Below are 26813 nucleotides of genomic sequence, written 5' to 3'. Positions count from 1 at the left end.
TGGGATGCTTTGGGTGATATAGGGACAGAGGGAATAGATCAACTGGTAATGGCTCCTGGGAGAAAGGAAGTTGGGAAGCACCTTAAGTACCTTTTGAGCACAATTTAATAATTTTGGAAAATCTTATGATGAATAGATTTTTTATATCACTGTTTAAAAAAACAAACCCTGTTGATTCTACCCTGATGCTTAAATATGTTATGTTCCTTTCCCCCCATAATTTAGGTTCATGGTGATGCTTCTTTCTGTGGTCAAGGGATTGTTCCTGAAACGTTTACCCTCTCTAATCTCCCACATTTCAGAATTGGTGGAAGTATCCATCTAATTGTTAATAACCAGCTGGGTTATACCACTCCAGCAGAAAGAGGAAGGTCTTCTTTGTATTGTAGTGACATTGGTAGGTACCATGGCTATACCAGGGGTGACTGATTCAGTCATGCTGTTTGTGTAGAGACTGCAATATTTCACTGGGTGTGTGATCTCTTCAATGTGTATGTACCCTTCAGTGTAGCATAGCTCCTATTCCATCCATACTTCCTAATATTGTGTGATTCTTGACTGTGTTTCTCCCCCATTGAGGGCCAATCTCTCTTAGCTGTTGGAATCCTTCTTCTAAATCAGGGGTTCTTAACATTTTTTATGTCATGGACCCTTTGGCAACCTGGTGAAGCCTATGGACCCCATTTGAGAATAATGTTTTTAAATGCACAAAATACAAAAGAATACAAAGGAAACCAATTAGGTTGAAATAAAAATGTAATTTTTTTCCCATCCATGTTTATGAACCTCCCCATAAAGGGTGAACTCTCAAAGGGGTTTGTGTAGTCCAAATTAAAAACCCCTGCTCTAGATAGATTTTTTGTTTGTTTGTTTGTTTGGTTTGGTTCTTTTTTTAGTTTTTAGTTTTTAGGGTTTTTTTGTTTTTTTGTTTTTTAGTGAGGCAATTGGGGTTAAGTGACTTGCCCAGGGTCACACAGCTGGTAAGTGTTAAATGTCTGAGGCTGGATTTGAACTCAGGTACTCCTGACTCCAGGGCCAGTGCTTTATCCACTGCGCCACCTAGCTGCCCCCTAGATAGATGTTTTAACATTTTATGGATACCAGTATAACAATCAGGCTGTCCATCTATTATCTCTTATTATCTCTATTATATATTATCTCTATTATATCTGCTAAGTGACTGATCCATCTCCCTTTTTGATCATACACTTACTAAATAATAAGGCTTATGTTATTCTTTGTGAGCAATTATTTAACCTACTTATTCCCACCATGCATCTGTCCATTTTCCTGTTGGGCCACCTGTAATTTTAATTCTTCAGAGTGTGGGGTATTCCATGATTCATAGTTATAATGTCACCAGAGCATATTTGTGTTAAAAAGTTCTATGTGGTATGTGTGTCTGTGTGCGAGCATATGTGTATGCATTTGTGTGTGTGCATCAGAGAACAACTTAGGATCACTGTAATTGCTGCACACTTTCCCTAAAACAAGTTAGTGTGATCCTTTCCTTCTATTCACTTTTAGGTCTACCTGACTCCATCTAAACTAGTCTACATACAATATATTTTCCACAGATAAATAAATTCAGAGGTTTGTCCATGCATGTCAGAGTTTGGGCAATAGGTTCTCTCAGGCTTCTTTATCTCTCCTATTGCATTTTTTTTTAGACATGGCCCAATAACCAACAGAAGTACTATCAAGTTGATGCTTGGCTTGAAAACATTCGAATCTACTTTATGATTTTTGAATATTGTTAATATATTATATAATTTTTTAATATTTTTGAATCTGCTATATATTTTTAGATGTTCTCAGGGTAGAAAATATAGAGATTTTGGGACTGCCATGCATATAATGAATTGAAACATCTTGACAAACTTTGAAATATAACTAATCTGTTACTATACTGAGCTTCAGTCTCTCCTGTTAGACTGTTAACTCCTTGAGAGAATGGACTGTCTTTTGCCTTTCTCTGTATCCCCAGTAGGTAGCACATAGTAGGCACTTATAAAATGTTTATTGATAAGTGACTGATGAAAAAAAAAAGATTTCTTCCATGTTTGTTGCTACCTAGCCTGATTAATATTGCCACACTCTACTTCAGGTAAGATTGTTGGCTGTGCTGTAATCCATGTTAATGGAGATGACCCTGAGGAAGTGGTCCGGGCCACTCGCCTGGCTGTGGAATACCAGCGCCAGTTTCGCAAGGATGTGATTGTTGATTTGCTGTGTTACCGGCAGTGGGGTCACAATGAGTTGGATGAGCCCTTCTTCACCAATCCCATGATGTATAAGATCATTAGGTAAAATGATTAGGAATGTTTGTTTAATATGCACCATTAAAGTATGTCTAGCTTCATGTGTATTCCTTATCTCTACTTATTTTCCTATGACAATATTTTATCTCTATTTTACATGTAGGAAAACTGAGACAGAGGGATTAGATGAAGAGACTTACCTAATACAACAAAGCTTGAACCAAGAATACAAACTTTCCAAAACATATTTACCATAAAGAAACACTTATAATTAGAGGTGTGCTGGTAAATGTTTAACAACTGGCTCTCCAGGGGAAAAAACCAGTTGCACACATGACTTTTAAGTTTAATATGCATTAACATATTCTTCATCACTTCTTAAGCCTAGCCAGTCAACAAAATAATAATCGAGCTTTGACTTGTAGAGTTTGCCAATTTCTGAGGTGTAAATACTCACACTGAAAATTTAACATTCAGCTCTCTCTTGAGCCAGTCAGTATGAGTTGGCTCCAGCACACCCCTATTCATAACTATGGAATTGATTAGCTTCTTGGTGAAAAGGAAGGATTTAGTTGATTCTAGAATCAAGGATTGAAAGGTGAACCTTAGAGGTGATCTCATCCTTAACTATAATCATTATAATCATAACTACAGCATTCCTAAAAGTACTACTCAGTGTCTGCTGAAGACTTATATAAACAGGAAAATCTCACCTCCACCTGAGGCAGTCAGTTTTACTTTTGGACAACTCAGTTTGAGGAATTGAGGCAGCTAAATGGTTCAGTGGACATGGTGCTGGATCTGGAGTCAGGAAGACCTGTTTTGTTTTGTTTAACTGGGTGAGGACTTTATTTGTAGCATGCTGGATTTCTTTTTCTGAGATTTGGTTGGTTAGATTCTGTATCCCTGTTTTACTAATTTCCACATTAAAATTTTTATAAATATCCATTCCATTTAGTTTTTTCCACCTTTTGTTGGTATAACATTCCTAATAACTTTCTTTTTTCCTCTCCCCTTTAATGAATTCACTTTTGTCACTTCAATGGTGGTAATTTTTTAAAAAATCATATTAACTAATGAAGAATTGGAGTTTGGGGTCTTTTCACATGTTTTAAATCATTTCAGTAGTGTTTTTTAAAATTTAATTTCTCTCTTTTGATGTTTAAAATTTCTATTTTTGTGCTTGTTTGGAGATTATTAATTTTTGTGCCTTTTTCACTTTTTAAAATTTCTTGCTAGTTTCATTAGTTTTATCATTCTTTGATCAATGCATATGTTCAGAGATAGTTTTCTTCTAAAGAAGAGGGAATCTTTTTTGTGTCATAGCAATCTGATAAAACCTATAGACCTTTTCTTACAATAATGTTTTATATGAATAAAATAAAATATGTGAAATTATAAGGAAAACCAATTATATTGAAATATAGTTATTGAAATATTAACAAAGCAACTTCATGGACTCCCTGATAGCTATCCATTGACTTCTTAAGGTTCTGTGGACCTTAGGTTAAGATCCCTGCTCTAAGGACTGCCTTAGTTGTATCTTACAAATTTTGATACATTGTCTCATATTTGGTTTTTATGGTTTTCTGTCTCCTACATTCATTTATTAGTTCTTTTTTTTTTTACCTAGCTCATAATTTTTGAAAAGTTGCTGTCAGTGCTGAAAAAAATGGGCATACTACACAAGATACCTATTCAGTAATTGACAAAGGTCTAACCTATCTAATTTTTCTGACATTTGATTTAAATCCATAATTTTTTAAAAAAATCTTTTTTTGCATAGATTTGTACAGTTTGAAAAGGGCATGTTGAAGTAATCTAAAGTAATTGTCTTACTAATTTGGACTTTTTACAATTCAGTTAGCTTTCATTTTTAAGTACTCAGATACTTTTACATTTAGTGCATGTATATTTAGCAATGGTGTTTGTTTCAGTCAGCATGATGCTTATACTTTATACTTATAAAGTAGTTTTTGTTTGTCTTTCTTGTTAGTATCAGTTTTTACCATTGTCCTTTACAAAATCATGATTCCTATGCATGCTTTTTTGGATTCGTTTAAAGCATTATAGTTTTGACTCTAGCATATAATTGTTAGTTTATATAAATCTTCATTTTAAGTGTTTCTTTGACCACAAAAAATTGTTGGGTTTTATTTTCTAATTCACTGTTACTCTTCCATTTTATGGGTGTCTTCAGCTCACTAACATTCAAGGTTATCATTAAGTTTGTATTCCCTTCAACAAATCTTTTTATTATCTTTTTTAAATTAAAAAACAACAATAACATAAAATATCTGAGCTAATTTTGCTTAAAACAAACAGATCCCTCCTCTTTCCATCCCCAGCCCCAAACCCAGATCTAAATTGGTCTATAGATCTTGTTCTAAAAATAAAATAAACAAAAGACCTAGCCCTAGATAGCATTAGCTTGTTTTACTTGAAACAACCTGCCCCAAATCTGTGCCATGTATAATTCTTCCCAAACATCAGGTGAATGAATACATACACCTTTTTTCTCTCTCTTCTTCAATCTAGTCCTATATAACTTTATTCTATTTTACTACCATAATGTTTTTATACATTCTTTACCTAACTCAGATAACAATGTAGTTAATGAGCCCCATTTTATGCTACCCTTCACTTATTTGAAAATTTGTTGGAATTTCATCTGGATTTCAAGAAATATTATTAAGTCACTTTATCCCCTTCTCTTGACTTTCTCTACAATCCTTTTGTCTCATCATTTAGATCAATGGTGTCAAACTCAAATAGAAATAGAGACTATTTAACCATACACAGATTCCTAAAGGCTGCATGTTGATTTAGAAAACCACATATTAATATTATCTATGTTCCATTGTACTTTTATTTATTTTGTCCACTATTTTGCAATTACACATTTTCTTTTGGAGACAGTTGGGGTTAAGTGACTTGCCAGGATCAACATGTCTGAAGTCAGATTTGAACTCAGGTCCTCCTGACTCTAGTGATCTATCACTGTACCACCTAGCTGCCCATCTTTCTATTAAATTTTAATCTGGTTCAGACCTATAGGCAGTGTCATATCCAATGGACTATGTGTTTGACACTTCTCATCTAAACCCATAGCTATTTTCTGTTGTCACAATGATATACTTGGGGGGCAGCTAGGTGGCACAGTGGATGGAGCACCGACCCTGGAGTCAGGAGTACCTGAGTTCAAATCCGGCCTCAGACACTTAATATACACTTACTAGCTGTGTGACCCTGGGCAAGTCACTTAACCCCAATTGCCTCACTAAAAAAAAAAAAAAAAAAAAAAAAGACAATGATATACTTGGAACACACAAAGAGCCACAATCTTCTCCTTATATTATGTAAACATTGACCCATTAACCAAGTCCTTTAAAGATATTTTAATTTTTCCCCTTTTTCCTTTTCTTTTATCTACTGAATTTATAACTAAAAAAAATCTGATCTCAACTCAGATTATTTCAATTTATCCTTAAAATCATAAATTATATTAAAAAATCCATCTTTTTTTCTTCCTCCTCTAGGAGTATTCTCATTTGTTTTTTATCAATCATCTTTTGGTATTAGTGATTTTCCTTTGCATGAGCTGTCTGTCCTTTGCCACAAATAAAATTTTTTTTAACCTTAAACTTTTTTAGTTTGACCATTATATGGTTTTTTTTTTAAGTTTATTTATTTATTTTGTGAGGCAATTGGGGTTAAGTGACTTGCCCAGGGTCACACAGCTAGTTAAGTGTCAAGTGTCTGAGGCTGGATTGGAACTCAGGTACTCCTGATTCCAGGGCCAGTGCTGGCCATTATATATATATTTTGCAGGGCAATGTGGGTTAAGTGACTTGCCCAGGGTCACACAGCTAGTAAGTGTCAAGTGTCTGAGGCCGGATTTGAACTCAGGTACTCCTGAATCCAGGGCCGGTGCTTTATCCACTGCACCACCTAGCCGCCCCTGGCCATTATATTTTTAAGTGAGTAAACCCTAGGTTTCCTCTTTGTTGGATCCTTATGGATTCTTTCCTAATGTATTTTGCCCTATAATTCTGATGTGTCCAAGAAATTTTCTGGCAATATTTCATTCAGGCTCTTTGATCTGTGAAGGAGTATGGTTGGGGCAATACCTGTTTTGTATAAACTGGACTGATTTTTGTTGAAGGAAGTGGAGAGGATTTTTTTTTTATGGTCATCATTAGTTCATGGGTTTTTTGTTGTTGTTGTTTTGCCATATGAAATATTAAAAAAACCCCAAACTTATGGGGAATCAGTGTTAGAGCTTTTAGTGGAATTTCCACTATTTTGTGCTTTTCTGACCTGGTGTAGATTGTTACCATGGTGCATACAGAGGCAGAGGAGAGTAGCTTTATTTGACTTGTATCATTTTAAATCTTAAATATGGTTGTTTTTATTACATGTTTATAGCTCATGAGTCTCTTTGGATTCTAATACTCAGCCTGATTTCTGTTTTCTGATTTCTGATTAAATTCATTGTTGAAATGGGAGGAAAGTAGTACAGAAAAAAGGGAGCCTTGGGCAATTGTATTGCCAGATAAAGAAGCATAGTATCTGTGGCTATAGCTGCAGTTGTTAGTATAGCTTCCATTAAAGTAAACTTAATGAGGAAACTCTTGAAGGCGTGTCTTTTAGTGGAGTTGAGGCTTTGAGTCTCAATTGTGATGGCTTTTCAGTATATTGTAAGCATGGATGTTACAGGTTCTTGGAAATTAGTACTTGGACTGGCATTTAGAATAGTTTCTTTGCCAGTTTTTTTTGAACTTGCAGATGATACATCTTCCCATCTATCTTACTGTGACTCTAAGCTACTATGGAAGTTCGTGCTTTATGACTATTTTCTCTTTTAAAGGTAGTAAGTGGGTTTCTTTTTGTTTTCCTTCAGTAAATTTCACCTTTCTTTTACCCTGCAAAATTGCTTATCATATTAGAACCTCTTCTTCTTCTCCTTCTTCTTCTTCTTCTCCTTCTTCTCCTTCTCCTTCCTCTTCTCCTTCTCCTTCTTCTTCTTCTGCTTATACACAGAACTTCAAAGTTGTAAATGGACTTCAGTACCCATCCTGTCCAACCCATACTGAAAAAAGAATTCCCATCACCACACATAAGAGAAGTGGTTTTTCTGATAAGGTTTCTTTTGTGAGGGTTTCTCTTCTTTCTGCTCTTTGTTGTTTTTTTATCTGGTACATCTGCCACTGTCTTGAGGTGATTCGGGGAAGTTGAACTTAGTTATCACCCCCTCCTGGTGCTCTATCCACTGCACCACCTAGCTGCCCCTGTAATGATTTCTACGTGTTTCTTCAGAATTCATTCTTGAGTGCCTCTTGAGTAACACTTCCAAGAATATTAGTCCATTGGGTCCCACCTGTCCTTTCCCTGAATCCTTTTAAATCAATCTTCTAAAAATATAACATGCATGCTAGACTATGAGCAGCTTTCCTCTGCTTCACTATTATGAACTATTTAGTAGAGTAGTCCACCTCCCCCAAGGCTCCTGTTTTTACTATAGCTCCTTTTTTTTTAAATTAATTAATTAATTAATTTTTTTGGTGAGGCTATTGGGACTTGCCCAGGGTCACACAGCTAGTAAGTATTAAGTGTCCGAGGTCGGATTTGAACTCAGGTACTCCTGAATCCAGGGCCGGTGCTCCATCCACTGCGCCATCTAGCTGCCCCATATAGCTCCTTTTTTAGTCAAAATAGTATGTTTCTTTGTGGCCTCCTCTACCTTTTTAAGGATGAAATTATCGTCAATTATTATCAGCAAGTTACAAACTTGTCAGTTGATTAACTTTTAGGAGACAGGAGAGAGAAAGGAAGGTAGATATAGGAAAGAGGGAGAGATGGAGAGAGATTGATTGATTGATTTAGGAAGCCAAGGTCTTGTACTAGTACAATATTATGCTTTTGTGCCAGGGGGTTTCTAGTATCCCTCTGCACACAGATGTATGTAGCACATTTCATTAGAATGTGCATTTTAGCAAATTTTTAAGGTAAGCATTTGTTAAATACTCAATCATAAAGCTAGAGATGGGAACTAGACATGATTCTAAAACAATTTCATTGTTTTTAAGAGAACTCCCGAGTAAGGAAACTCCACCTACTAATGCAAACCTGCATTACAACTTAAAGAAAACCTTTTCTTCTCTTTGAGTGTTAAAGAGTTGCTCAGGGCACTGAAAGATTAAATGACTTTCCTTAGGCCACTTAGCTAATATATGTGTTAGGGGTAGGACTTGAACTCAGGTCTTCCTGGCTCTGAGATGAGCTCTCTATCCAATGTTTGTTGACTTTACTTGACTATTGCACTTAGTAATAAAGGACACTAATTGAAAATAAATGTTGCAAAACTACAAAGAATAAGCCTGAGACCAATGAAGTGATGTGAAAATACCTCCTTCCCACTTTTTTGAAGAGGTGGGATGTGTGGAAAATTTCACTGTCAGATTTTTTTTGATATGTTGCTAGATATTACTGAAATATTCTCTTCTTTAAAAAATTATTTGTTACAAGAGAAAAGGAGAGGGAAATATATAGGGGAAGTCTGAATAATATAAAAACAAAAGATTTTGGTGGTTATTTGTAAGAATGAACTGGTTTGTTTACCTATCTAGCATCCAATTATCCTTATATAATAAGAGAGATGAATAGACAAACAAATAAGCAATAAATATATAAATTAATATGACTTAGAGCCCAAGTTTTGTATCCCCAAATGTTGATATTTTAAAAACTATCCATCCTACTTCTTAATGTCTCCAGGGAAAATGATTATACAACCTCTTGTTAACTCACTGACCTTCCAGGTCAGCTTAATCTTCCTTCTATTTAAAGGGATAGAAAATATAAGAAATAACTCATGCATTATCTTCCCCATGAAGCCCTTCTTGACCCATCCCCTCCACTATTTGTGATCTCTCTTCAATCTGGGGCAATCAGGGCAGCTAGGTGCATGAGTTATTTCTTATAGGTAAACAAACCAGTTCATTCTTACAAATAACCACCAAAATCTTTTGTTTTTATATTATTCAGACTTCCCTATATATTTCCCTCTCCTTTTCTCTTGTAACAAATTTTCCACACATCCCACCTCTTCAAAAAAGTGGGAAGGAGGTATTTTCACATCACTTCATTGGTCTCAGGATTATTCTTTGTAGTTTTGCAACATTTATTTTCAATTTTTTGAACCACTGAAAATTTACCAGCCCTCAGGAAGAATTAAAAAAACTCTATTCAGTCTCCTTCTAAGATAAGGTGGTAGGATAAGTATAAATGTTTTATTTGTTGCTTATCTGGCAGAAGGTAATTACCGTGGTGAGAAGCTGTTTATAATTTCAGAGGCTTTCAAACTTGCTTATCATTTACATTTCCCTTTTTCTATCTCCTGAACAGATCACGAAAAAGCATCCCAGACTCCTATGCAGAGAGCCTTATTGCCCATGGGCTTATGACCCAGGATGAAGTATCTGAAATAAAGACCTCTTATTACTCCAAGCTCAGTGACCACCTGGCTAATATGACACTTTACAGCCCACCTGCAACTAATCTGCAAGCCCACTGGCGGGGCCTTGTGGAACCTTCTGCCAGAATCACCACCTGGGACACTGGTGTACCCATTGACCTCCTGAGATTTGTAGGAGGAAAGTCTGTGAAAGTACCTGAGCAACTTCAGATGCACAGTCACCTTCTAAAGACCTACGTTCAGGTACATTCCTGTCAGGGACTATTCATTTAACTAGCCACTGTTTTGTTTACTTTGTTTAGCTCATGGAGTGAATTTGGACTATTCATTTTTAACTATTTATCTTAGTTCATGTTAAAGGCACATATTGCCCACCCTTTTTCCTCTTCTTTGATTCTGGGGATAGCCCTGCAGAGAATTCATTCATTGTGGTTAGTGGTCTAAATAAAAAATAACCCATTTTGGGGGGCAGCTAGGTGGCACAGTGGACAAAGCACTGGCCCTGGATTCAGAAGGACCTGAATTCAAATCTGGCCTTAGACACTTGACACTCACTAGCTGTGTAACCCTGGGCAAGTCACTTAACCCTCATTGCCTCCCCCCCAAAAAAAATTTTTTAAAACCCATTTTCATTTGACTAAGCACATAAAAATAAAAAACAAAACCCATATACAAAAGGAGAAAATTGCTTAGATATACAAATTTATTAGTGAATTTGTAATTCCTGAATTTTCTCTGGGCTTGAGGGATTAGACTGAAGTAAAAATTATAGAGGGCTATTATTAATAACAATATTTAAGATCAAACCAATGAAACTAAATGTGATCCATTTTATTTTTTTCTATCCCACTCCCCTTAATATGCAGTCCAGGATAGAGAAAATAAAGGAAGGAACGAAGTTAGACTGGGCCACTGCAGAAGCTCTAGCCTTGGGCTCATTACTTGCTCAAGGTAAGATACATCTCTGGTTTACTGCTCAGCTCATTGCAAAGGGTATTTTCTTTTTTTGTTTTATGATCATGTAAAATGTTACCATATTTGTCATTTTGTACAAGAAAACTTGATTGAAAGAAAAAAAATGAAAGCTAGTGAAAAATAGCCTGCCTAAGTCTATTCCATTAATAGCAGTTCCTTCTTTGGAAGTGGAGAGTATGTTTCATCAATAGTCCTTTGGGAATGTCTTGGATCATTGTATTGTTGAGAATCATCAAGTCATTCACAGTTCTTCATCAAACAATATTGCTGTGACTGTGCACAATGTTCTCTTGGTTCTGCTCACTTCATTATATATCATTTCATTACATGTCTTTCCAGGCCTCTCTGAAGTCATCCTGCTTGTCATTTCTTTTAGTACAATAATATTCCATCGCCATCATATATCACAGCTTGTTTAGCCATTCCCCCATCGATGGGCATTCCTTTTATTTCCAATTCTTGGCCACCACAAAAAGAGCTGCTATAAATATTTTTGTCCAAATAAGCCTTTTTCTCTTTTGAGGATATAAGCCTAGCAGTGATATTGCTGGATCAAAGGGTATGCACACTTTTATACCCTTTTAGACATAGTTCCAAATTGCTCTCCAGAATAGTTGGATCTTTTCACAACTCCACCAACAGTGGATTAGTGTCCCAGCTTTTTCACATCCAATATTTTCCATTATTTTTCTAATATTTTTTAAATTTCAGTCGCATTTGTTATCAATGATCAAATGTTTGTTCTGTCTTCTACCATCACTCTGCCAAACAAAAAGGAAAACAAAACCCTTGTAACAAATAAACATGATTAAGTAAAACAAATTCTCATACTTATTATGTTCAAAAATAACATTTAATTTTTTGAACATACTAAATGTGTAGAGTGTCATTAACACTTATACTCACCTATGAACCATGTTTATATGTTTCTATATACATGACTATCTCAATTTTTAATAATCCCACCCAATATTTTGCCTTAAAAAGGGTTCTCAACCTCAGTCTGTTTACTAACATGTTCATTACTCAGGATCATAATTAATCACTAAGAATAGTGTTTATGTGTATCTGATCTTGTTTTGTCTTTTCTTTCTTGCTCAAGGTTTTAATGTCCGTCTGAGTGGTCAAGATGTTGGTCGTGGAACCTTCAGCCAGAGGCATGCAATGATTGTTTGTCAGAAAACAGATGACACATATATCCCTCTGAACCACATGGATCCTGATCAGAAGGGTTTCCTAGAAGTATGATCTTTCAGCTGTCTGGTCCAAAGATAACCTAGTAAATTGAAAATAGGGAAAATAGGGCAATAGGAAGGAGGATGTTCCAAGTTATACAGTTTTTTATCCAGTAAATCAAAAGGACATGTTCTGATAGCTAAAGACATTCTCTTTTATACAAAGAATTCAGAATTTGTACCATAAGTCACCAATCTAGTCTGGGATGTTGGCAGCCACCTACCATTTTTTGGTCCACCTTAACATATTGAAATGGCTTCTAAAAGTCCAGTTCTCACCTCAAATCTTTCCTTTCCAATCTGTAATGAAATAGTCCTGACTGCCACTTTATATATATAAACAATAAGAATGAATGAGATATCTATTCCCCTGGAGGAGTTGGTAATCACATATGTTTTTGTGGAGAGTAGCAAACATGACATGCAAAGAAGTACACGGTACATTTTGGAGGATTTAACAAAATAGGTGACATAGCCTCTGACTTTAGGGACCTTACAGTTGGTGAGACAACACATATGCATTGTGGTGGTAGTGATACATATCAGGGTCTCTATTGGGTAGCCAAGGCTAGTGGTTTGTTTTTTGGTTTTTCCTAAAAGGAAAGGAAGCTGTCCATGAGAGTTCATTGGTTTGAGGTTTAAGGCTTGAGCCATGGCATGGCTTCCTGGTTGCCTAAGCATAAAAGAGGTCAGCCCATGAAAAGTTATTTAGCCCAGTGCCTGGCATACAGTAGGTGCTTAATAAATCTCTCTTTGTTTGTTTGACTTGTGTTAGTGCCCCTCAGATGGGGTGGTATCCCACTGCTGTGCAATTACCACACCCTGCTGACCATACCTGGCTAACCAAACGTGCTTCTATCGATAGATGAGGAGGATATGACTCTCCACCCCAGTGCTTGATCCTTTCTGGGTATCCTTCCCTTGCTTATGTCTAAGTAAACTTCCTTTCCTTAACTATTAGGTGATCTTTGATTGGTGCGTTCTGTTCCAATCTCAAACCTGAACTACCAGACCTTCCTAAGTCAGGCCTGCCCATCAACATACATGAAGTATAGTCATTCATATGTTATTAGGTGCCTACTTAATATACATGCACTGTGCTAAGTGCTAAGGATACAAATTCAAGCAAAACAATTTCTGCCCTTACAATGTCAGAGGAGACATGTACTATATTATATGTAGGCATATGCAAAATAAAGGTGTTTTTTTGGAGGAGGGCACCGGCATCTAGAGATTACCATGTCAAATGTGGCTCTTGAGCTGAGTCTTAAGAGAAAGCAGAGGCCTAGGTGAAACATGCACAATACAAATTGAATTCAGAACTGTCTAGGGAATGTAAGACATGAGAGAGTGAGGTGGTGTTAAGTAGGTAGGGCTTCCTGGAAGAGCTGCATCTTGAGCAAGTTCTTTTAGGTCATGAAAGACTTGTACCATAAAATCCCAGCGTTCTCAGTGAACTTGAAATTCTAGCTCTTCAAGTTCCAAATACCAGTCTGATGTTGAAATTGTAGATATCTAATCAAGAGCAGTATTTTTTTATGGTTTCCCAGACTTTGTTACAATTATAGTAGCCCCAGAGCTGCTGTACGGTGTTTGTCCTTGCACAAAGCAGATCATATCCCCATTGCTTACATCTTATCTCCCCTTCCCACCTCCCTTAGTACAGTAGCTTCCTAACTGAGAAGAATCTGAGGGAGGATGCAAACAAAGCCTTCCTTTTGAGCCTCTTCTCCTCAAATGCTTCCTGTCTTTTCTAATATTCTAGAAAGAAAATGTTTCACCTTTGTGTGACCATGTGTTTCATACCTCTCCCTCTGCCTTATTTTCACTGAGTTAGGTGAGCAATAGTCCTCTGTCGGAAGAGGCTGTTCTGGGATTTGAGTATGGAATGAGCATTGAAAGTCCCAAGTTACTGCCCATCTGGGAGGCTCAGTTTGGTGATTTCTTCAATGGAGCCCAGATTATATTCGACACATTCATCTCTGGAGGTTGGTAGTAGCATTGACATTTTCTGAATACCTGCTAGATGGCACTGTACCAAGCACTAACAGGAAATTTTCTTTGATCATTCTTTAAAATGGATATACATTTCCTTTGTAAATACTATTTCCTGGAGCAGAAAATAGCCCTATAAACTATTCGTACTTCCCCATGCTCTGTTGCCATTTTCCTTAAATGAGGATTAAGGGGGTTTATGCATCAGACAGTTGAGGGTTTATTTTCAATCCTTAATCGAAAGATGTACTGTTAGCCCTTCTGTATACTGTTCCATATTTCTTGCATTTGCTTGTTCCTGGGATGTGAATAAGTCACTATACCTCATAGTATTGCCTTTCCTTGCTTTATACTATAATCAGCCCTTTATTATCCATTCTAGTGGAGAGATACATTAATGTAAATAATTGAAAACTGGACAGAATTGACCCTATGGGTTTGAGGCCCTGGCCAGCCACCTATCTAAGGAATCCTGCAATGAAGAGCTTTTTCCAAGCACATGAACTCATGGAAAAATGAGAATTCCCCTTTGGGAGAACTAGAACGTCAGTTTCTTCATCTGTAAAATGACGGGGTTACATATCTGATTGCTTGCTACCTCAGGGAGGGAGGAGGGGAGGGAGGGAAGGAGGGATAAAAATTGGGACTCAAAACTGTAAATAAAAATGTTTATTACTTTTTAAAAATGAAGGGGTTAGACGATGTCACCTCTTAGGTCCCTTACAGCTCTAAAGCCTATGATCCTATGAAAGGCACTCCTGTGGTGCAACTGACCTGTTTCCCATGTGCATGAGTCCTGGGGGGTGGAAGGGGAAGGCTGAGAACTAGGGCTATTCCTTGTGGTAAAATTCCTGCACCCATTTGCCTCAGTGCCCCAAGTAAGTCCTTGCTGACCCTGTTGTTTTCAGAGTTTAGCAGCTGAAATCTGTTGTGAGAACTAGCCCCAGTTTTCTGGCAGCATTGAGATTAACAATGCCACTGAGTTATCATATCATGGTCCCTCCCTATGTTCCCCCCGATTGGGGGAGGGGCATGGCTACAAGTCCAATGGGCAACAGCTTCTGAGGCACATGTGTTTAAGTAATAATGTGGATAATTAGCATTTGAATATTTAGATCAATCTATGTAGTAGATATAACTATACAACATGCCTTCTAACATGCATATATACATATGTATATATCTATATGTACAATTTTTTGCCCAAACTTGTAATTTCATTAGTATAGGGAGCTCCCATTGAGAAAACTTCACCTACCGATATGGATGGGCACCTTCTCTGCAACACAACTTCAGTTGCTGGGGGCACTTAAAGGTCTGCCCCAGATAACACAGTCAGCATGTCAGAGACAGGGTTTACCTCCAGGTCTTCCTGTCTCAGGACAGCTCTTTCTCCTCTCTCCCGTGCTACCTCTCATGCACCATAAATACCTTATAAATATTGGAGTCACTTGACAAGAATCACCCAGAATTGGCACGTATATACAGTTTGTCATATGTAACATTGGAAGGAATACCTAAATTGATGAAATCACAAATCCATGTGCATGTTGAGATAGGGCATATACCTGCTAGCAATAATCAAGGTAGATGACAACTAATAAAGGGTCTAATCCTATTTTAGGCAGCTAGATGGAATAGTGGGTAGAGCTCTTGGCCTGCATTCAGGAAGACCTGACTTCAAATTCAGGCGCAGACAATTATATCTGGGTGACCCTGGGCAAGTCACTTAACTGCTATCTGCCTCAGTTTCCATATCTGTAAAATGGGGATAATAATAGCACTCAAGGGGCTGATATGAAGGCCAAATAAGTTAAACTATATAATATATGCAAGTTAGTATTTTAGCATTTTGCAAACCTTAAAGTACTATATAGATGTCAGCTGCTAGCTATTACTAATGTTTTAGGTTCTTTCTATTTAAGAACAAAGAAGGTTGTTTTCACCTGGTATAAGAACTATGGGGCAGCTAGGTGGCACAGTGGATAAAGCACTGGCCCTGGATTCAGGAAGACCTGAGTTCAATCCGATGTCAAACACTTGATACTTACTAGCTTTGTGACTCTGGACAAGTCACTTAACCCTTACTGCCTTGCCAAAAAACCAAAACAAAACTTTGTATGAACTTTCCTACTCGTGGGATTATTTCCATTGTTTCAGAAACAAGCTTGTTCACCTTTGGATTGTGTTTGTAGTTGCCTAGGCTCAGTTCCCCATTCTCTTTCCTCCTTGGTATTGTTAGCTGGTACCTCCACCAATTAGACAATTTTTATTAGGATGCCATAGTACTGAGTGAACCTAGGATCCTTCCATTAAACTACAGCGCTACCTAAATTGCCATTTTAATCAATTGAGACAATATTGCTTGCTGGGAGCTGAGGAGGAAGTAGCATCTGTTCCATTATTCACATCCATGTGCACCTGTGTTCTGCCAAATCCAGTTCTCCTTTCCTGTATCTTTCCCAGGTGAGTCCAAGTGGCTTCTTCAAAGTGGCATCGTCATTCTCCTTCCACATGGTTATGACGGGGCTGGACCAGACCATTCTTCCTGTAGAATGGAGCGTTTCCTACAGGTAGGTTTCAATGTGGATGTATGCCCAAAACAAACAAAAAGCCCCAACAGTTTCCAGGAGCTGCTTTTTCTCGTAAGAATTTTGTTTCAATTTTGAAAGATATCCAGCAGACTGAAAATGAAACATGCTACCTATGTGCCAGAGAGGTGCAGAGAGAGAGAGAGAGAGAGAGAGAGAGAGAGAGAGAGAGAGAGAGAGAGAGAGAGATTTTCAGGCATGACCAAGTGGGAATTTGTTTTGCTTGAACTGTGCATGTTTATGATGAGGGTTATTTATATTTTCATTTCTTTGTCATTGTTCAATTGGGGAGGGTCAATGAGAGGAATAGGTTATATATGCATGCAAAAGACATTTTTAAAATTCATATATCAACATATAAATATAAATAATCATTGTCATCTATTTTAATAAATGTTGTATATGTTTAAATATATCATGATGTTAGCCTAAGGAAGCTTTGAACTAGGTAGGGCCATTTGGCTTGAGACTCAGTGCAGGGGGCAGCTAGATGGCACAGTGATAAAGCACCGGCCCTGGATTCAGGCGTACCTGAGTTCAAATCCAGCCTCAGACACTTGACACTTACTAGCTGTGTGACCCTGGGCAAGTCACTTAACCCTCATTGCCCTGCAAAAAACAAAACAAAACAAAACAAAAAAAGAGAGAGAGAGAGAGAGAGACTCAGTGCAGTGAGAATGCTTAGCCAGGGACTAAGATTCCTTGGCTTAGGATCTCTCTTGGTAGCATTGCAGCCTGAATGCTTTAGTCTAGTACCATGTGCACTGCAAGATCTTCAGACCCTTTTTGGTTGACTAGTTTGAAGTGACCCAAATCATGTTTCCCTTGATCAAACTGCTTTTCAGCCAAGGCAAGGGCAAAGAAAGCTGTCTTGGAAATCTAATGTAAAATTAGAATAAGGCAACTGAAGAAAAGAGACGACCAATATAACAGCTCACATTTATGAATCACTTGAAGTTTTATAAGATACTTTTCTTTAGATATAGAAAAATAAGACTAATATGGAAAGTCAGTTTGAACATCTCCTCTGGCTTTCACAAACACATACTGTTTGTAATTGCATAAATTTCTCTCCTAATATTTTTGTGTTGATCACCATCCTAACAACTTTTTATTGGATTCTCATCCTCATTTGGTTAAAGACTCACTCATAGTAAAAGAGGTAACCTAGAGCATCTCAATAGGCAAGGCAGCTTCCCCACCCCCACCCCAGATTGAGCATTTTGGTTTTATTTATTCTATTTTTTTTTAGTTAACAAGCATTTTTTTCTTTCCCACCTCCCCCTGTACTTTGGAGGGGAAAAAAAGAAAAACCAAACCCTTGTTAACAAAAATTAATAGTCGACAGACCAAAACACAGGTCAGGTGAGCTGAGAATGTACCTCTCCTTAAATCTTACCACCTGGGTGTAAAGGCTAAAATTCTAGCTAAACTGTCTAAAATATCTAATGAGTGGTCGCCAATAAATTATAAGCTTTAGCAAGAGTTAGACTTTTAAGCATTTATTAAGGAGAATAAGAATTTGGTAAAGAGAGAGAAAAAGGCCTAGATTCCTATCTATTAAAGGGAGAGCACATTTCTAGCTCCCTTCTCCGCCAGAGTCCAGAGGAAAGAGAGCGAGACCGAGCGCCAGTCTCTTCCTTCCTCCTCCCACTAGTCCGCATCACTTCCTGAAGCCTGGTCTTGCCCTCAAAGACCTTTGCTTCATAGGCAGAACTCTTCTACAGTAAGTATCCAGCAGGTGGCGTCATTCCAATCGTTACAGTCCCCCCTGTTGTTCCTCAAGAAACAAAATGTTTCCTTGACGGAACAGTAAAAACAATATAATAACTATTGCTAACTAATAATATGTGAACAACAATATAGAAAAGGAAGAGAGGAAAGTTTTGTCCAGAGGGGTGATTTTTTTTTTGTCCTCATGAACCGACGCTTTGACATTGGTCTTGCAAAGGGAGGGCCTCTGCAGAGAATACATGTTACAGATGGTGTATATTATAACAGAAAGAGAAAAAAAACACAACAAAAACAACAAATCAAAACTGTTCATTTAAAGTCTCTGAAAGTCTTTTCTCAGATGTCCTCTAGGTGTAGTCGTGGAATGGAAGTCTTTTCAGGGGTTGATGTGTGGATGCTGGTAATCAGCCAGGAAAATTTCCTACAAAATCGAGCTTAACACAACTTTAAAATAGCTTTGTCAATAATCAAATCAAACAATGAAAGTTCTCAAAAACATGTCTAAGGGAATTCAGAATCTTAGTTGTTACACATGAAACATATAATAAAACAAAAATTGAACCATTCTTTAAAATTATAATATTACTATAGTCCCCCCCTTATGGAGGGTAATTGAGAAGACAATTGCTGCGATATTAATTATTAAAAATAATTTTTATCTTTGTTTCATCACTTTTTGCATCATCTGCCTAATTATCCTCATGCCATTATGAGAAATTAGAAAATCTAATATAATTGGTAACAGGTGTCAAGGCCAAATTCAACACTGTATTTATCATGACACCTGAGATAATTATGGGGGTTACCATAAAAGAACAGAGAAATGATGGGATATGAGCATTCCCACACTTGAGCAATATATACTGCCCATGCAGTATACCAGGCTTAAAATAGGTGGATGGAATATATGTCCATGCCACTGAACATATTGGAGGAAACTGAGTCAGACTTAATCAGATGCATGGGATTTGAGATGTCCATGGCATCAGGCATATAGGAGGGAGCATAGAAGCCAGGTGTAGAAGTGAGATGGGTGGGATGAATACTTCCAGCCATCTGTACAATATTGTGGGGAAAAATAAAATAAAATATTAAACCAAGAGAATCCAACCTCAACATTAGTCAAAAGCCGTTCCCTCGGCCATACCTTGACTTCATGCATGTCTCCCCTCATGTGACAGTTCAGTGTCTGCTCTTGCATGTATTCCTCTTGTGACTGGATGGCATCTTGGCCAACTGGCATCTGATAACTCAGAATAAAGGCAATTAGTGTCTTAAATGATAAGTTCCCATAATCCAAGTCTCATATGGATTTAAAATTGAGGATAATAAATGATTGCAAAAAATGTGAATACATCTTGACTCAAAATATAATATATAATTATGCAACAATTTCAAATAATACCCTTTTTTACTTAGTATACAATTACTTTTGTGAAAAATCTGAACATATTTAAATATAAGTTAAAGCACAACAGAATCTCAAAGAACTTTTTTTTTTTTGAAAATAGAAAACTTTTACAAATGTTCCCCTCTTTTTTTTTTTTTTTTTGGGAATATGCTTATCAAAAATAATACTTCTAGAATCAATTTACACTTGCCATGGCAACCAATTTGCCACGGAAATGCTTTAAAGAGTTTGATCAAATAATCAGTTGAGAAAAAATAACAAAAACAAACAACTCAGAATATGGGAGCACAATACTCCTAGAATTAACATTGTATAATAAAATCAAAACCATCTTGCAATGTTTCAAAATTAGATAGACAAATGAATAGAAGAAAATACACATGGAACAATAAAAGACAATGAAATTCAAACTAAGGAAGTCTAAATGAATATGAACTTAATATCAATAAGAGTATTATAAAATATAAACTTGATCACATGACTATAAAAAGCTTTTACAAATATTCTCCTTGTTTTAAAAACTAAGTATAAAACACAATCTCAAAAGCATGAAAATCTCTATGAAAATAAACCCATACCATTAATTTCAAAATGTAGATGTAATAGCATAGAAATCCTATGTAACCTCTGAACTGACATTAATACTCTGAGTGAATTCAGAACACTTCTGATTCCGATATCTAAAATCCCCAATACTCATATCAATACCTTGCTGCTTACTTCTACATTTCTGTAAAATATATACCCTTCCATGGCAAAAGAGGCAGAGTCTTGAACTATGTTGATTGTCATTCTTATTCAGCTTAAGTTTTTCTTCTTTAACCCCTTTATATTGTCTGTCAGTCTTTTCACCATACAAATGCTTTATAAGATTACTAATTAAAGACAAAAGCAGGTTAGCAAAATTATGAACAAAACGAGCATATCTGGAATTTAAAGGGTTTTCTAAGGTTGTCTCAGAAGCACAGCCAGGCTGGGGAAGGGCTGAGCCTGAAGCTGCAAATGTAGTTAGAGAAAGTTGCGCATGCGCATTAGATCTTTGGACTTCCCGGGCCAGGGAAGCAATGGGCTTGGCCATGGGAGGAGTAGAGGGTGGGGTTTGGAGAGGAGGGGAGGGACCAGAGCAATTAGAATCAGACTTGATTTTGAACTCAGGCCTGGATTCCTCTTCCCCCACTTTGCCTCCAGGTGCTAGGGGATTAAAAGCTTCTAGAGGGTGGGTCATTGCCTCCAGGCATGCAAAATTAGAGCAACAATTAGTGTTAGAACTGGGAAAAGCTGCGGGAATCTCTTCAGGTTTCTCTGAAAAAGCATGGTTGGGAGAGGGAGAGATATTTCCTTGTGTGAGTAAGTTGCTGGCTCTTTTAACAAAAATAAAAAGAAAAATAGAAAATCCACAAAAACAAAGCATTAACATGATCTTATCTCCCATTTGTCTGGTTAAACAGACCAAAATCAAAAATAGGATAATTAGGGAGTTTAAAAGGTCCATTCGAAAAAATTCAAAGGAAAAACACAGCCAGTACACCAGTACTTAGCAGTTAAAGGGAGAGGGAGGGGAAATTTCTTACCCAACCAGCAGATCAGAAGAAGACTGAGGGTTAGCTTTCCTCTTCGTGGTCAGCCATCTTTAAAGGCTAAAATTCTAGCTAAACTGTCTAAAATATCTAATGAGTGGTCGCCAATAAATTATAAGCTTTAGCAAGAGTTAGACTTTTAAGCATTTATTAAGGAGAATAAGAATTTGGTAAAGAGAGAGAAAAAGGCCTAGATTCCTATCTATTAAAGGGAGAGCACATTTCTAGCTCCCTTCTCCGCCAGAGTCCAGAGGAAAGAGAGCGAGACCGAGCGCCAGTCTCTTCCTTCCTCCTCCCACTAGTCCGCATCACTTCCTGAAGCCTGGTCTTGCCCTCAAAGACCTTTGCTTCATAGGCAGAACTCTTCTACAGTAAGTATCCAGCAGGTGGCGTCATTCCAATCGTTACATGGGACTCCCTGAAGCTTGGAATAGTGCATCCTGGAGGCAGTGCCCCACTTTAAGAAGGAGTTAAAAGTCAGGAAATAGGCTGGCAAGATGAGCAGGCAAAAAAGGGTGCAGACCACAAAAAGTGTCTTTGGTGACAAGGAAGACTGAGGTACACCCTCAGAAGAGGATAGCAACATCAGGACTCCTACATCCAAAGCTTCCAAGAAAAAATATGAATTTGTCTCAAGCCATAGAAGTACTCAAAAAGGACTTTGAAGATAAAAATAAAAATTCATAGTCAAGCAAAACAAATTCTCACACATTGGGGATGTCCAAATATATATCTCATTGTGTCTATCACCTCTCTCAGGGGGTAAGTAGCATTCATTATTGTTGTTTTGGGTTTTTTAAAGAAGTTTATCATTGCATTGATGAGAGTTCTTAAGTCTTTCAAAGTTGTATAATATTGTCATTATAATACAAATTGTTCTCCTGGTTCTACTTACTTTACTATGCATCAGTTTATACAAATCTTCTGAGGTGAAAGCATCCCTTATCATTTCTTATGGCACAATAGTATCCCATTATACTCAAATACCACAATCTATATTCCACTTGATGCATACCCCGTTAGTTTCTAGTTCTTTGTCACCACAAAAAGAGGAGTTATAAATATTTTTGTACATATGGATTCTTCTTTCTTTGATCCTTTTGGATTAGTAGTGCTACCATGGGGTCAAAGGGTATGCACAGTTTAGTAATTTTGGGGTATATTTCCAAAATATTTCCAAAATGACTATGCTGATTATCATCTGTTAATGTGCCTATTTATTTTCCTTTCTCACCCCACCATCCTTTGCCATTTTCCTTTTTTTTGTCAACTTTTCCAATATGATAGGTATGAGGTTGCTTTAATAGTAATTTTTCTAATCATTAGTGTTTTAAAACATTTTTTCATATGATCATTGACTGGTATCTTGGATTTCTTCCCTTGGGAATTGCATGTTCCTATCCTATCACCATTTATCAGTTGAGGAATATGAGCCCTATCTTTTAAATCAGAGGACCTATGTTCAAATCTTGCTTCTGGTATTTACTATTTCTATGACATTGGACAAGTCACTTAAATTCCTCATCTCTAAAATGAAAATGTTGTACTTAATGACTTCTCAGATTCCTTTCACCTCCACATTTGTGATTCTGTGATATAACCTTTTCCTTTCATTTGTACTTGTCCCATCCAGAAAAGAGCTATGTAAAGAGAAAAGCCCTTAGTTAAAGAATTATAACATACTTTCTTTATGCAAGTGTCACAGTTTGTATGTCAGTGGAGTGGCGTTGGGTGAGTAATTAATTTTCAAAACTTTGAAATGTTTGCTTTTAGGGGACAGCTAGGTGGTGCAGTGGATAAAGCACCAGCCTTGGATTCAGGAGGACCTGAGTTCAAATCCAGCCTCAGACACTTGACACTTACTAGCTGGGTGACCCTGGGCAAGTCATTTAATCCTCATTGCCCTGTCCCCCCTCCCCCCAAAAAAGATTTTCATTTCTTTCAAGTTTCATTTTTTGGTTATGAGCAATCAATCAGGCAGCCCCAGCTTACTTTTACAATGGTATTTGAGATACATTGAAACTTCAATAAAATACTCTTAACATTTTAGCCAAGCCTGTTCAGTGACAATTGCCAGAGTTCACTAATGGCCCAACATTTCACTGTCGGTCTTGCAATTTTAAGTCAGCGTAGTTGGGAGGAAGACAGAGAGATAGAAGGTGGGAGGAGACAACTGGGTAGAGGAAGAATGGTGAGTGCTCTCTCATTCTCATGCCATGTCATCAGAACTAATTCCAAGTGGCCATTTAACAATAGGGGAAAATATTTTCCTTCTTATTACCCTTACCCTTCTCCCTCCTCTGCCAAAGCAGTGGGTGACTAAATGGGAGGAATAAATGAGAATGAGCACTTTGGGATGTGTGCATGCATGTGTGAGTGTTCTTTTTCCAAACATGAAGTAGGTAGGCTTTGTATGTCCTGTTAACAAAGTCCTTGAGATCAGTTTATTTATTTATTCGCTTTTTAGTTATTAGATGACTTAAAGTTTGGAGTAGATGTTAGACTTTGGATTTCCTAGAAGTAGACTATGGTCTGGGATAATTTGAAGGCTCATGTACAATGCAGGGCTTTGTCTGAAGGAGGTAAACTTAATACTTTAAAAAATTATCTTTATGACTTAAAGTCTTAACTTTTTTCCTTTTTATTTACCACTTTATATTTACTTGCTTTAAACTATTGTTCTCTCCCACAAGTTTCCTGTGAAGTAATCAGGAAAGCCCCAAGCATATCTACATATCTGAATATAATTTGCATATCCTTTTATAGACTGGGCATATTATTCTTAGACGATTTTAAAGTTTAATGAGACTTATGTTATCATTTGTGTACTTCCCTCTTTTTCTTTTTGTCCTCTTGTAATTAATACTATATTAGATTCTCCACACTAGAAGTAAAACAGGGAAGAGGAGGTAGATATACAAATCCAAGGGAGATAGGGAAGGACCATAAAGAATTTTAATCGAGGCCGTGAATGCTTTGGGGCTACATTTTGAAAAACAGTCCTTTAGACCAACATCAGCTTCTCTTTTCTGGGATCATTCTACATTATGGGAGGAAAGAAGAAAGATTTCCCTTTTTGAGTAGATTTGCAGTTAAAAAGCATGATGCAGCAATTTTTTTCATTTTCTCATTTTTCTTTTTTTCTTCATTTCTCAGATGTGTGACAGTGTGGAAGAAGGAGTGGATGGAGATAATGTCAACATGTTTGTGGTGCACCCGACTACCCCAGCCCAGTATTTCCACTTGCTCCGAAGACAGATGATTCGAAACTTCAGAAAACCCCTCATTGTTGCTTCTCCAAAAATGCTACTCAGATTCCCTGTAAGTAGGAAAAACCTAGCTAAATCAATCTCCATTTTTCTTTATACTTAATAATATCACCTTCTATTATTATTTTTACCAAAGCCAGTTCATTTTCTGAAGGATTTCTAAGGCTCTTTGGAATTGTTCAGCTGTTTTCACTTTACAAAAGTTTGGAAAAATGAAGAGGGAGATAAGATTGTTCTGGGCAGTACTAATGTGGTTAGTACTAGTTAACCACTAGGAGTGCTTAACTAATAACCACCTTAAGAAACTGCTTACAAAAGTCTAGTTCATCCATACAGTAAGTGGGTGAATTAATCTATTGATTTTTAATATGTTAGTAGCAGACTTAGAGTATGTTGAAGTAAATAGGTGATATTGTGAACCTCCTTCAGGTGAGTTTATAGGGTTTAGACTGGAACACAACTATACAGGTAGAATCTTGTTTGAGGAAGCAGAGATGTCATAAAAAAGGAAGCTTATTGCTATATGAATTCACATTCAAAAGCAAATTGATTGATATCCCTTCTACCTCTCAGAGGTAAATTTATTCTGAACAGGGTATTCTTGTTAAAACAACATATTTCTAATTTAATGGAAAATCAAGCATAGCAGAAAATTTCAGACAATATCTGGGATAGTTGTTTTTGTCCAGGGTAGTCAAGATGTTAGACAGGCTGGACATAGAGTTTGCTTTTCTATGATGTTCCTGTTTTCACTTTCTTCTCTTTCACTTTTGAGCACCCCACTTTCTCCCAGGACTTCCCATGCAATCAAAAGTAAGGGGTGTTGCAGTGGTGTTTATGAGGAGAGGTGGCAGGAGATGGGAAAGAAATGGCAGCTATTTGTATAGATGGGCTTTTTCTAGTTTGGGGACTGAAGTTGATGTTTAGATGCCACCATGAATAGGACATGCACTTAAATTATTTTGTCAATTACTACTCTAAGGCATTTAAGTCCTTCCTACATTTTTTTCACCCAGAGCCCCAGTGCCCAACCAAATGCTCTTTCAGATGACTGACTGGGATTAGGGGAATGGTGTTTGGCCAGAGAAGAGAGCAAAGCTAATTAGATCATCTAGGGATGATCCAGGGATCAAATCCCCTGCCTATTGGAATAGTGTGGAGGGACATACCAATGATGCCTTGCACAAAACAGAGAAGAGTCTCCTCAGACCCTCCCATGGCCACTGGTGCAATCAGAAATCTACTGGAAAATGAGGCTAATTTGTGAGTAATTGTGCTATTTCCAGCATAGGAAGAGCACCATTTAGCTAGGTTATTTATGGGAAAGGAAAGCTAATTAACGTCACACTGATGGGCATAAGACTGGCTATTATTATACTATTGTCTTGGGCTAACCAGGATTATCTGTTAAGGGAGGAATCATTCTTGGTAAACCTTTAGAAAACAAAGAAGATCCTAGATCTCCTGGACCAAGGGTTTTCTCTTCTTGTTGATGTTCTATGAGTTCCACCCCGAGGAGGAGGTAGGGATGGAGCAGTTGGCTGTTCGCGGTACCTCTCTTAGAGCTGGCATTCTACCCACTGGCAAGAAGAGTTTGTGGTAGTGTGGATAGAGCCTAGCTTGCATATCTGACAAAGCTCATCAAGATTTCACTAACAGTCCCACTTTGTAACATAGCTTTTTCTTCCTTAGTGGAACTACTTCTGGCAATGTTGTCATGAGTGGGTCACACACATTTTATTGTAGAAATAGTCTTATGTTTAGGAGTATGCCAGAGCCAGCCAGAACCAGCTCAGGACCCAGCTGCTAGTGAGCATTAACACTGGAAATCAGCAAATGCTATAAATCAGGGTTTGATTCATTATTTTGTTGATTGTCTAGACTTAAGAAAGTGATGGAGAAAATGTTAAATAATGCAGATTAAACATAAAGGTATGCCGTGTTCACATTCTGCCCCGAAGAGCCAGATGTTAAACATTCCCCTATTGCTGGTGTTCTTTCCATGTTAGCTGACTGGGGTTTCACTTGAACTTACAGCTCAGGGCTTAGAAAATTCAAATGAAAATTCAATTCAAATCCTCTTCATATCAAAAGCATTTTCAGTTTATTCTAACACACCCTGTGCTGCGTTGTTTTTTTTTTTCCTCTTCAGGCAGCTGTGTCGAGTTTTCAAGAAATGGCACCAGGGACAACATTCAGACCTGTCATTGGTGATTCTTCTGTAGATCCTAAAAAGTAATTTGATTTTTATCTTTATTATGTGTAATAGTATGTTAATGAGCAGGGAA

At 37.2% G+C, this 26813-nt stretch overlaps 1 protein-coding gene across 2 annotated transcripts in view; it reads left to right on the top strand.

Moving 5' to 3' along the window:
- The window catches only part of DHTKD1 (dehydrogenase E1 and transketolase domain containing 1), a 77513-nt gene that overhangs the window by 38179 nt on the left and 12521 nt on the right, over positions 1 to 26813 (top strand). For both annotated transcript variants that reach the window (XM_043965983.1, XM_043965984.1), the window contains 9 exons: positions 226 to 397; positions 2108 to 2306; positions 9669 to 9981; positions 10605 to 10689; positions 11816 to 11955; positions 13786 to 13936; positions 16410 to 16516; positions 24413 to 24577; positions 26678 to 26760. In XM_043965983.1, coding sequence (XP_043821918.1) covers positions 226 to 397; positions 2108 to 2306; positions 9669 to 9981; positions 10605 to 10689; positions 11816 to 11955; positions 13786 to 13936; positions 16410 to 16516; positions 24413 to 24577; positions 26678 to 26760 — 1415 coding nt within the window. The remainder of the gene's footprint in view (positions 1 to 225; positions 398 to 2107; positions 2307 to 9668; positions 9982 to 10604; positions 10690 to 11815; positions 11956 to 13785; positions 13937 to 16409; positions 16517 to 24412; positions 24578 to 26677; positions 26761 to 26813) is intronic.

Source organism: Dromiciops gliroides, chromosome 5, assembly GCF_019393635.1.
Source record: "Dromiciops gliroides isolate mDroGli1 chromosome 5, mDroGli1.pri, whole genome shotgun sequence".
Taxonomy (NCBI): domain Eukaryota; kingdom Metazoa; phylum Chordata; class Mammalia; order Microbiotheria; family Microbiotheriidae; genus Dromiciops; species Dromiciops gliroides.
Note: the sequence above shows the minus strand (reverse complement) of the source record. Positions and strands in the feature narration are given on the sequence as shown.